The sequence below is a fragment of the Aythya ferina genome, assembly GCF_964211825.1.
Source record: "Aythya ferina genome assembly, chromosome: 1".
Classification (NCBI taxonomy): Eukaryota; Metazoa; Chordata; class Aves; order Anseriformes; family Anatidae; genus Aythya; species Aythya ferina.
Genome location: NC_140296.1, coordinates 59,728,696 through 59,740,884, shown reverse-complemented (window position 1 = coordinate 59,740,884; position 12,189 = coordinate 59,728,696). Strand labels below are relative to the sequence as shown.

At 39.5% G+C, this 12,189-nt stretch overlaps 1 protein-coding gene across 1 annotated transcript in view; it reads left to right on the top strand.

Moving 5' to 3' along the window:
- Nucleotides 1–9,819, top strand: part of EFNB2 (ephrin B2) — a 45,239-nt gene extending 35,420 nt beyond the window's left edge. The window contains exons 3-5 of the mRNA XM_084506451.1: nt 3,535–3,627; nt 4,387–4,500; nt 6,087–9,819. Coding sequence (XP_084362577.1) covers nt 3,535–3,627; nt 4,387–4,500; nt 6,087–6,469 — 590 coding nt within the window. The 3' untranslated portion in view covers nt 6,470–9,819. The remainder of the gene's footprint in view (nt 1–3,534; nt 3,628–4,386; nt 4,501–6,086) is intronic.
- Nucleotides 9,820–12,189: the final 2,370 nt, after the last annotated feature.

The window sequence follows — 12,189 nt, the reverse complement described above, 5'->3', positions numbered from 1 at the left end:
TGATTTTGTCCGAAAGTCTTAAAATTAATAGAGATTTTAGGTTAATTATATGCATTTATTTGTAGGTGTGGATAAACTCTAAGCTGAATAATCTAATCTGCTTTTGACTGTAAATTTCATTTTTGTAAATGTTACTTTTCACCAGTGGAACAGGACAGATCTCAGAAAATCAGAGGCATCTATCCATCAAAGAATTTAAAAGCATTTCCTTAGCTGTTTAGCAGCATTATACTTTTAGTTTCCTATGGGTTGCTGTATTAACATAAAGTGTGAGATCCTGAGAACATTTAATACTTCTGAGAAACTTTATAGTTATCATTAGTTACATTTATTAATATTAATAAATGTTAATATTTAAGTAGTTTCTAGTCTTAGCGCAGGGTCATATATGATAGTTTATGTGTGAGTAAATTCCTCTCAAGTATATCCATATTTAGACCTAAAATGTAAAAGAATGCTCTTATATATAAATATATATATGTATATAAAATAAACTAAATGGAGGTTCTAAAATATGACCATATAAACAACCAGAGAGTAGTGTTTCCCTTTCCATAGCACAAGGAATTTGTGTTATGTTTCTCTGTTTATACCCAAAGCCATATTACAGATACTTTTTTTTTTTTTTTTTTAATATCACATCAATATAAGCACAGGTCCAGGTCCAGGGTTACTTTTCTGCAGAAATGTCAGTGTAACGGAGGAGCTTGGATGGATTATACTGGGTATAATTTTCAGTTGGAGATCAATATAAAAAGGCAGCAGTGAGTGTTTGAGGAATATTTTGTACTTACTCCCTTGTTTGACTTCTGCACACTAAACCGTCAAGGGGTATTAGCTGTATGAAACTGTTTTCTCTGATGTCCCAGATTACTTCTCTCTCTCTGTGCTGATTTTCAAAGCTTAAAACTATGTGTTTAAACTTCGTACTTTCTCCCTGGTACGCTGGGGATATGTGAGGTTATATTTCGATAGTCTTAATGAATTTTGAGAAATAATTTCCTCCAATGGCCTTGGGTAATTGTCGGTTTAATTACAGAGAGAAGCTGAAATTGAAACTTTGCTTTGTCACAGAAATGCTCCTCTTTGAAAATTCTCCGTTCCTCAGGATGTAGCACTCTACTCTGAGCTATATAACGTAGGCTTTCAGAAAACCCTTGAAGAACTGTGGAAAAAGTGAATACTTCTGCAAATTCATTCATCTGACATCAAAGCTATGAAAGCATTCTTTTAGCAAGCAAGCGAGGCAGATTGAACTCGCACAGGCACACAACCAGACTCATTGTACGTTTGGTCCCCCTCATTTGGAGACTGTATTTGAAGTAATTTTACATTCTTTTTGCCGTCTTACTTTCTTATTCTGTACTGAGGTCAGACTGCATCCTCTGCATCTTATTGAGGTCTCCTGCTCTGTAGGTTAAATGGATAGGCCTTTAAAGAATAAAAAGGCATTGATGTTCAGAAGAAGCAACACTATTCAATTAAAATTAAGTAGAAGGTGCTTAAAGAGCTGTGAACCCCCATAGCCTAGATTAAAAAGCAAAGGAAGAATAACAAAAAAGCAAGACAAAGTCAGTGTTTATTAGTTGCACTTTCAGTTGATGCTCAGCTTTGGTATTTCTATTTACTGCTTTTTTCCCTTGTCCTTGTGCTCTGGTACATTGGCAAATAGGTCATAAAAAACACTTTCAGCAAAGACACATTTGATTTATGTCCAGAACTGGTTCTTAGTATTGATTTTTTTTCCCTCTGGAAAAAAAAAAAAAAAAAAAAAAAAAAAAAAAAAGAAAACAAAACTATATGTCTCCATTATTTTCTGAGCCTGGCAATGCAGTGGCACATTTCAGATCTGCTTTTATCTTAAATTACTCATTGTGCTCTTTTATATTTTAAAAAGTCTTTTCGCAAGTCCGAAAAAAGCAGTAGTTTCACATACTTCCATTGCCATGTTTTTACAGCGGGGAGAGAACAAGAGGAGGAACTGGGAGGGCCTGTGTACAGGGAAACGGGAATTTTAGGAAAAGAAAGCACAGTTTGGGAAGTTCGTACGGTGGCTGCAATTTGAGTTAGTCACAAAAGAGGCAGGAGTGGAACAAAAACAAGAAGTAGATCAAAGGCTAGGAAGCAGGGTTCAGCGGTATGGGGTTTATATCTTTACAGCTAGAGAGAAGATTAGAGCAAGAAAAATACTGCCATGGGGCTAGGAAGACATTGTGAAGGAATAAGGAAATATACATTGCTCGCATTTGAAAGAAAATCCCCAAGGAAGCAGAAAGAGAAGGAGTGAGAATTAAAAACAAAGATCTGAGCAGTGTGAAGCCCTTGTTGAATGAGATCCCTAGCCTGAAAAGGGGGAGGCACACGTAGAAAAGTGCTGCTTAAGCAGTTTGCCAGAACCGCGGCAAGCTCTGCACTGTCTCATTTTCTGTTTGTTTTCTCTAGTCAATGGCCCGGTATCGGCGCTTAAGCATGCATCTGCTTGTCTGTGCTTTTGGGGCCTTGGATACATAGACCCAATAAACACCCAGGGTGCGAGACCACGTGCATTGGTGGGGGCTACCGAGGCAGCGTTCCCCTGCCTGTTTCATTTGCAGTGTCCCAGTTGTGTGACTGGGCCTGGTCTTTGGGAAGCCATGGCTCCAGGACCTGCTGCGCCACGGCCAGGGCCCGGTGTGGTGCACAGGGTGGCAGAGGTGTCCCACGCCCAAGAGCAGCCGAAGGGTTTTTACCAGCAGCCGTCGGGGTGTGTAGCCCTTGTGGAGGTGACTCAAGGCTTTTGGACTCTTCCCCTGGAGCTGTGCTTCACACACACACGTTGACTTGTGGTGGCGGGATTTTGCGGGGGTGTGCAGTCCCAGCAAGCGTGGAGAGATAAGCGAGAACAATATAAACACAGGGGAAAGCACCCGTTTGTTTGCATGAGCTGGAAGGTTTCTGTGAGAAGAGAGCATGTCCCCCCCACCAGCCCGCCCCCGCAGAGGCTCCTCAATGCTGAGAAAAGTGAGATTGTACTTTCAAATATTAAATGGTTTTCCAATCAGTGCAGAATCTCAGCTTTCACCTGGGTCTTTTGTATGCCTTTGCTTCTTCCAGCAGGAGATTTGTAATAGAGGAAGCAGATGTAATGTGGTGATTATAAAGATATTGTTGGGAAAAAAAAAAAAAAAAAGGTAAATTTCCAGTGCTTTGCTCCTTTGAGGCTTCCCTTTCAGCTGACTCCATCACCTTTTAGCAAGGTGCCGTGTTTTCGTCCCAGTCAGTCAGTCAGTCAATTGTGTGTAGAAAAAAAGCTGCTGGGTAAATTTGAAACCTTGATAACACATTCCTCCATTTGTATGTATTGTACAGCTTACCGATGTATTCATTCCTTTGGCTTTCAACATTTCACAACTTTCCATAGGTCAGCCTGAGCAACAAGGACAGGTCCTGGTAGATGAAAGATTTCTGCTTTCAGACACTCATGTCACATCACTTTGCCTGTTGATTTCCTGATTTTATTTTTATTTTTATTTATTTTATTTTTTTTTTAATCAGCAACATCAAATGGGTCTTTGGAGGGCCTGGATAACCAGGAGGGAGGGGTGTGCCAGACAAAAACCATGAAGATCCTCATGAAAGTTGGACAAGGTAAAGACCATCTGCTGTTTCATGAAATCACTTTGATCAGTCTCAGTGTCCTTTTAGTTTTCAGGCTTCTTTTGCTAGCATAGCGCAGAGAGCCAGCCGAATCTAGTGTGGTTGTTCCTCCCTAACAGTCTGAAAGTAAAGCCTGTTTTCTGCTCCTCAGCTACTGACAGATTTCTCCAGGAGGAGGGTTGGTGTAATAAGATCTCTTCATTGGAGAGCTCCCTAGAACGAAAGGTCACCTGGGAGTTACGTGTTTCAGTCATTTTTATTTTCATTTTAAAAACAAAAGCCACAACTACATTGTTCAAAATTATTTTAAATACATGAAAGGAGGGAAGCTAATATTTCTATAGTTTACTTGTTATGAATTGTGGTTACAGAGAGGTTTTTGTTCATTGTCTCTTTTCATATATAGATAACCTATTGTGCAGAAAGAAAGAATTATTCTTCTAAGTAGAAGTTGGTTTAGTAGTCAATCAACTTCCTCAGTTAAACTGAAATGTCATCTGCAAAGCTTTTCTTGCCAATTACAGGAGTCCCTATAGTTTCTGCAGATGGCCTCACAATTTAAACCTCTGAAATAACTAATATAACCATTTTGCTTTAAAAGGAAAATTACAGTCTTGTATCTCCTAGTCCTTTGCATAAAGATTCTTCTGTTCAAAGCTATCCGTGTTTCACAAGATACCTATAGCCGGCCTATAAGGCTTAATATCATCAGATGCCTAAGCTACAGTGAGTCATTTTTCTCTTCCACAGATCCCAATTCTGCAGGGTTACCTCGGAGCACAGACCCGACCAAGCGCCCTGAGCAGGAAGCTGGTACCAACGGGAAGAGCTCCACCACCAGTCCCTTTGTGAAGGACCACTCAGGTAGGTATTACGGAGTTTCACGTGAGAAGTGAAGGGCTCTGGCAGACCATCCTTTGTCCCCAGACACATTTCTATTTTAGCATTAAAACGTCAGAAAATCAAATGTTTTCATACTGAGATGATGCAAAAGCCAGTTCTGATGCTCCATTGGATAGGATTTTGGAGCTCTGAGTTTTGGCAACAGCTGCTCTTTCCCCTCTTTTACACTGCAGTAGAAGTTAATTACATCTTGTAAGAATATCACTCATTTACAGGAAAGTTTTTGGATAGAACATTCTGTAAGCAGCTTTACGATGGTAAATGCTCCTTACATTTAGTACTCTGGCAGATGAACGAGTCTTTCTGTCTTTCTCTTCCCGTATAATACATTATCAAGTGGTTCTCGACAGCCATTTATAAAGTTCATTTCAAGGCATCTATAATTAATGTCCTGATCTTTTAACTGACCATGCGAAGTCTATACATGATTGGCTGGTCTTTTACTAAATTTAAATTTGTTTAAAAAATATTTATCTAAATAAGATGAAGAGATCTGATGGTTCCAAACAAAAATCTTGAGGATGCATTTCAAACACAGTGAGCAAGAAAAAAGTTAACTTCTAAAACACAAGTTCTCTGGAGGAAAACTCAATAAAGTGGGAGTGTAACAAAGCAAAGCTTGCTGACTGTTGATGTTGAGGTTCCCAAAAATGGCTGCACATTTTCTGTGCTAGTTGTGTAATTTGGTACCTTCAATATGACAGTCACAGGGCAGGCTTCAGCCATTTCCTGCTAAGGTTCCAGTAGTTCACAGTTATGTGGACGTAACATCTGAAGCATTGTTCTGCATGTAAGGGAGCATCAAGAGAGGGAAGTCAGCTCAAATTCTGAAATGAGAAAAGTGTCAAGGGAACATTAATTTAATTTTTGTGACAAATAATGTGACAATATTCAACAGGCTATTCAGCATGTGAGCTTTCTATGACTACCTGATATGTGTAGTTGTTTTCTTTTAAATAAGTGACAGTTATATAATGCAAACAGATACACTCCATAATCATTTTGCCCATCTCCCACACTGCCTCAAGCTCTTTTGTTTCATTCGTAAGCATGAGGAGTCCACATAAAGAGACACTAAGGACAGTTTCACTTAAATCAATATCTGATGGATAAAATAGAAGAAGAACTATGTGACATTAAATAGTACCAGTTGTTCTGAGAATTGTCATTTCCCTGTGTTATTTTCCCCGTGCAGTCCTATCCCACCCCTCTCTGCTGCTCTGAGCTGGTCAGCATCTGTTAAAAGATGCAGTGTGCATCAAAGGCTGCCTTGTCAGTGCCAGTCCTTGCTGCTGATGGATGATGATGTATGAAACAGGGTGATTTGGGAGCAGCACAAAAGTGAGACCAACAGACACAAAGTCTTGTTTAATATTGATTGCTGACTTCGGCTGTTTGCATTTAGCTATCTAACAGGGTAATTGGTTTGTCAAAGTTTAGCTGTCAGTTAATTCTTCCAGTCTTGCTTACTCTACACATTTTTAAGCAGTGTAAACGGGTCACAGGACGGCAATAACTTTTGTCTGTTGTATTTCCATTCTTTCCAGGATCTAGCACAGATGGCAGTAAGGCTGGGCATTCCAGTATACTGGGTTCAGAGGTGGCCTTATTTGCAGGGATTGCATCAGGGTGCATCATTTTCATCGTCATCATCATCACTTTGGTGGTTCTATTATTGAAGTACCGGAGAAGACACAGGAAGCATTCCCCGCAACACACTACAACTCTCTCACTTAGTACATTAGCCACCCCAAAACGCAGTGGCAACAACAATGGTTCCGAGCCCAGTGACATTATCATTCCTCTAAGGACTGCAGACAGTGTCTTTTGCCCCCACTATGAAAAGGTCAGCGGCGACTATGGACATCCGGTGTACATAGTTCAAGAGATGCCTCCTCAGAGTCCAGCAAACATTTACTACAAGGTTTGAGAAACACACAACCAATTCTGTGGTACAGTTGAGGCGTAGAGGACACTCACTGGTCAAATGCTTTCTGTTGGGGTTTGTGATGACGCCTTGTGCGCTAGGATTGACTCAAGCACAGGGGAGAGAAGGCGACAGCTCTTTCTCTGAGAGCCGACTCGAGCTGGACAGCTTACCTAGTCTGTAGAATTCCTCTCTCGGTGAATCAGTATTCACTAAAAGCTGGAAGACTTTTATGTAGAAGATGCCCATTCTGATTGCTGTACTCTTGTTACATTCATCATCCTCAAAGCCATGTGCTGCAGGCGTTCAGGCATGTACAAAAGCCAAGGGAAGATGGAGTGATCCGTGGATGTTAATAGCTCTAGGCATCCTGGGAAGGTGCTCTAGGATATCAAGCTTGAAATGCAATCTTCTGACTTTTGTGTGTCTCTCTCAGTGCATACTGGATTTGTCACACAGACCTTGATGTCTAAGACTTGTTAAAGTTCTCTTGCTTTAGTCCGTCACTGTTCCATTTATTTCTGTTATCCAGGGCTCTGCCATCCTTCACATAAGATTTCCTTTCACTCCACCTCCTGAATCACTAATGGAACATTAATGTTTGGAGATCTGTGCTCCATCCATCTGCTACAGCAGCCTCACTCGAATGGGTAATGCATTTATAGAAATTGTGTTTGATAGTAAGGAGCCTTCCAGCCAAAAAGTTAGGCTGTCAACAAGTCAAGAGCAGGACTGGGTGGTGGAGGGAAGGGCTGGCTGCAGTTGAAATTAAATACTGCTGCCTCAAAAATAGAAGCTGGGAAGAAAAAAACATTTAGGTAGCACAGCACTTTGGTATGCTAAGTTTAAGAGGCAAATAGGAGACACAATAACAAGTGCAGTGGCTTAGGGCTGCATTTGAAGGAATTCACGGTTATCAAATACCAGTGTGCAGAAAAAATAGTACCTTCAATACAGTAGAACAAAGGGGTATTGTCAGGAAGTGAACAAGCTTGGAGCGGACAAGACAATAGCAGGCCGCTGAGGATATATTAGGGCAGGGCTATTGCGGTACTGGCAATAAAATGTACAGCTTTGAAGCTGTAGCAAAAACGCAGTCTGCTTCGGAAGACTTTTAAGCAGACTCAGCTGCTATACTGTCACATTATACTAAACACAGGGAAAGCATTTAAGAAAATAGCGGAGAGCCAAATCTGACCAAGATGATTATAAGCCAACAGGTCAAATGAGCTGTAATTCTATCACTGGTAAAGTTGGAAAAAAAAAATAAAAAAGAAAAAAAAAAAAGGAAAGAAAAAAAGCCTTTCTCATCTCTACAAGTAAAACAGAATTTTTTTCTGACTGAGCCTTTTGACGCTTTGGTTTATCTTAGTGCTGTACCTGCACAGTACATGCAAGTACTGTAATGGGCACAGCAGTTCATTGGTGCTCTGTTGCAAAGTTAAAGCACATACGGCAAACCTGCAGTCCATAAGAATAAAATAAATTATGACACTGAGATGGAGAAGGAAGATATGTCTTATTTATAATAGGTGTATAGAACACAAGGGATATAAAATGATAGCTTTTCTTTTTCTTTCTTTCTTTTTTGTTTTGTTGTTTTTGTTTTGTTTTTTACTAATATATATTTTGAGATTGCACAGAATCTACACCAGAAGATGTGAAATTCATTTGCGGCAATTAAATAGTCTTAACTTGTCATCGTTCTACATATATATGTGTGTGTGTGTGTACACATATATATGTATTTATGTATGCATATATATGCATACATTAAGAAATGCAGAAACTGCTTCTGGGAAAAACAACAACCATCCAAAAATAATGGTAATGAGAGCATATACAAACAGAATCCAAATCCCTTTAAAAGTATCTCATCAGAGAAAATGAGGAAATAAGCCCAAAGAATCAGGAAATCGATGTTACTGCATCACATATTTAACAATGACAAGGTGTGCCGGCATTTATTTTCTGTGTTGTATTTTCCCTTGCCTTACGAGCTGAAGTGTTCTGTAGATTTCATGGAGATTTTTAGAGAGGGGGTTCAGGTTAAAGTTTTCTCTTTAGCGTGGCTATTCCCCTGAAGCTCCCACCCTGGAGAGGAAATAAGAAAACTCTACTTTTATATGTGCTATGCAAATAGACATTTCTAACATAGTCATGTTACTATGGTAACACTTTCCTTTCTGATTTGGAAGGAAAATGTAGCAACAGCATTTTGGGGTTCTCAGACCTCCAGTGAGTACCTGCAAGAAAAGGAAAAAAAAATCTGTCACAGAAATTATCACTCTCTCTGTTTCCTGAACCTGAAAATGACATTGGGATGTTGGTCCAAATGAGAGAAACAAAACAAAAAATCCCAACCCATGGTTCTGTGGAAGGTTACCATGGTGACTAACTACAGTACATATGTAATTCTTTTCAACAACCCTTCCTTTCTGTGAATCCATCCATACAAGGTTCTCTTGTAAGTCATTAAGATTTTATTTTGGGGGAGGGGAAGGAAGGGAAAAGATGGGTTTGCTGATCCTGATTTTTATCAAATCAAACCTATGCTTCATCACTTGGCTACATTCTAGTTATGTACTAAACTGTGAAAAAAATCAGATGAATTACTTAAGAGCAACCTGCAACCAATCAGAAAAATAAAATAAAATGTACTGTGCGTCTGTTTTGTGTCTGGTGCAGAATTATGACAATCTACCAACTGTTCCTTTATTTGACGTTGGTTCAGCTTTGAAAAGTTACTGTAAATGCCTTGCTTGTATGATCATCCCTAGTCACCTGACTTGGAATTTGCACCATCATGTCTAAGTGAAGATGCTGTAAATAGGTTCAGATTTACTGTATATGGATTTGGGGTGTTACAGTAGCCTTATTCACCTTTTTAAGTAAAAAAAGAAAAAAGAAAAAAAAAAAAAAAATGTGAAAACAAGACAAAAATGGCTTTTCTTAACCAGATTGTGTATATAGAGCAATGTTGGTTTTTTATAAAGTCCGAGCAAGATGTTTTGTATAAAATTTGAATTTTGCAATGTATTTAGCTACAGCTTGTTTAAAGGCAGTGTCATTCCCCTTTGCACTGTATTAAGGAAAAAATGGTATAAAGGTTGCCAAATTGCCGCATATTTGTGCTGAAATTGTGTACCATGAATATTTATTTAAGAATTTCTTTGTCCAGTTTGTAACACAGTATTATGCTTGAGTTATAAATAATTTCTTTTTTGTTTTGTTTTGTTTTGTTTTGTTTGTTTGTTTTGTTCTGTTTTTAAACTAGCCGGTAATAAGTTTGAAATCTGCTTTAGTTCCACATTGCAATTAGCTCCCAGAAAATGAAAATTATGAAAATCACATTCCACGTCTGTTTCAAACTGAATTTGTTCTTAAAAAAATAAAATATTTTTTTCCTATGGAAACCTTGCCTTCTAAGTATTTTCTTTTTTTTTTTTTTTTTTTTTTTGTCATTTTTTTCTTTTTATTTTTTAAAAGAAATAATAAATAAGAAAGCCACCAAGTCTGCCTCTATCTGCCCCTCCCTCCTTCCCTTTCTGTCTCCCTGTTCCCATGTCTCCCCCTATCTCTCCACCCAGATTGCTTCTGTTTCATAAGCAAAGCAAGCTCCTTGTAACACACTGACTTCTGTTAACCTAATTTCCCAGAGAGGAAATCATACAGATAGGGCACATCAGCAGATTCGGGGAGAAAAAAAAAAAAAATAAAGTGGGTATCTTACGCCCTTGGAGGTCAGTGAGTTGTAGCAGCTGCAAGTTGCCTGGATCATCTATGAGGTGAGATTTTAACCACGTGGATAATTCCCAGCAATTATGGGGTGATTTTTGTACTGAGTAGAGCCAGAGAAAAAATTACACCTGAAGCCTTTTGGGCACTGTTGCTGTTGCTGCTGCTTCTGAGGAGGAGGAGCAAGCTTGGGGCAGCAGGGCTGAGCAAGAAGGGGCAGGAGATGAAAGAAACTGAAGAATGGTAAAGCATTTGAAGGACCACCATGTCAAAGCATCTCAGCATGCCTCTTTTCAGTGAGGCCATGCAATGTCCTGTCCTGGCTTTACTGCTATGAATAAGGCACTCTGAAATCACCTGTTGTGAAAGCCATGTTAAAGAAGACCAGTGCCAATGTGTGCAGGTGACACAAGCAGTAACAAGGTCTGTGCTTGTGTCGCTTTGATTTTCACTTGGTTAACTGATTCTCACATTTAACAAATACTTTCATTTTTGAGAAAGTCCAGCCACCTTGAAAGCAAAGCATCTATCAGCCTGTTAGCAGTGCATAAACGTCAGGGTCATCCACGGACTAGCAGGTGGGAAAGGTCTACAAAGGGGAAAGATGCATTCATCACTGTAATAACTGATGCCAATTTGTCACAGTTTTCACCGAAGAAAGGCAGCTAGTTTATTATAGTATTGGTCATGCAATTCCCATTTGTCAAGAGGGATTTTTGTTTTGTTTTTATGACTAGTCAAGGCAAAAATGAGTGACAGGTGAAGGTAAACTTTGAGATACTGTATGTGTTGCTGTGGTACAGGTATTGTGAAGGTGGATTTATTTAAAGAAACCTTAGACTATCGAACCATTGAGCTAGCATGGCTTCTTGCTGGTGGAGCTCATTTAATCAGCGCAGCTTACAGAATCAGCTGTGGGGGTTGGCCTTAGAAGGCAGTTCACTCAGGTTTCCCTCTTGCCTCTGCTACAGATATCCTTGGGACAGTTCAGTGGTCCAGCAGAACACGTGGGTGCCCAAGGTGGAGCGTGTGAGCATACACCGACTGCCTGAGTAACTCACTTGGCCCTAATCCTGCATTTACTGCTCTGAGTTGCTTCAAAGGAAGTACTCCTGCGCACTCAGAGGCACATACACACTTGGCTGGATTGAGACTTTACTCCCTGCTCTGTGACTTGCACATGTGGGATTTCACTTGCTTGTCTTGGTGGGTTGTGATGAGGGCCGCCACACTGTTAATGTCTGTGAGGTGCTCATTAACACTGTGGTCTGCTCTAAAAGCTTTTCTGATGCAGCTGCCTGTTAGAATTGTGGCTCTTTAGCTTTGTTAAGGCTTTAATTTATTGCTTTATTTTAGGCTGTGGTAAACACCGGAGAATAGAGATAAAAGTAATTTGACAGAGTCAAGCTTATGTGGCATTTTCATTTCTGTGCCTCTTTTGCCCATCCATGATAAACATTATTATATAATTATTATATTTATAGATGGCATGTTTACAGACAGCCACCACATACCAATTTTTGTCACAGTTTAAGCAATAAGGCAAAGCAGTGTTGCTATAAATGGTGTCTCCATGGGGGGGTGTGGGGAAAAGAATGGTTGGTGGTGTAACTGTATAGGTGCGTTTGGGGAAAAGGATGCTAGATTAATGGGAGGGCCTTGCACACTCATTCACACACATAACTGAACCTTCACAGAGTCTGTTAAACTCATCCTAGTAAATAATATGTGCCTTAGACACTTGGCATCAAGCTGTTAACTTATAACCGATCTTTTATAACTTGCAGAGGAAAAAAAAATCATACTTGCATTTTGCACTGCTGCTGACACTGCACTATTAATTATCAAACAAGCACAAAATCAGAATTTACTGCCTTTATTGTGAAACTGGTTCCCTGGTAAGAACTAGTCCAAGTCAATAGGCTCTGCTAAGTGGAAAATAAAATTATAATTCACAGTTGTTATCCACCTAGATTGGAATAAGA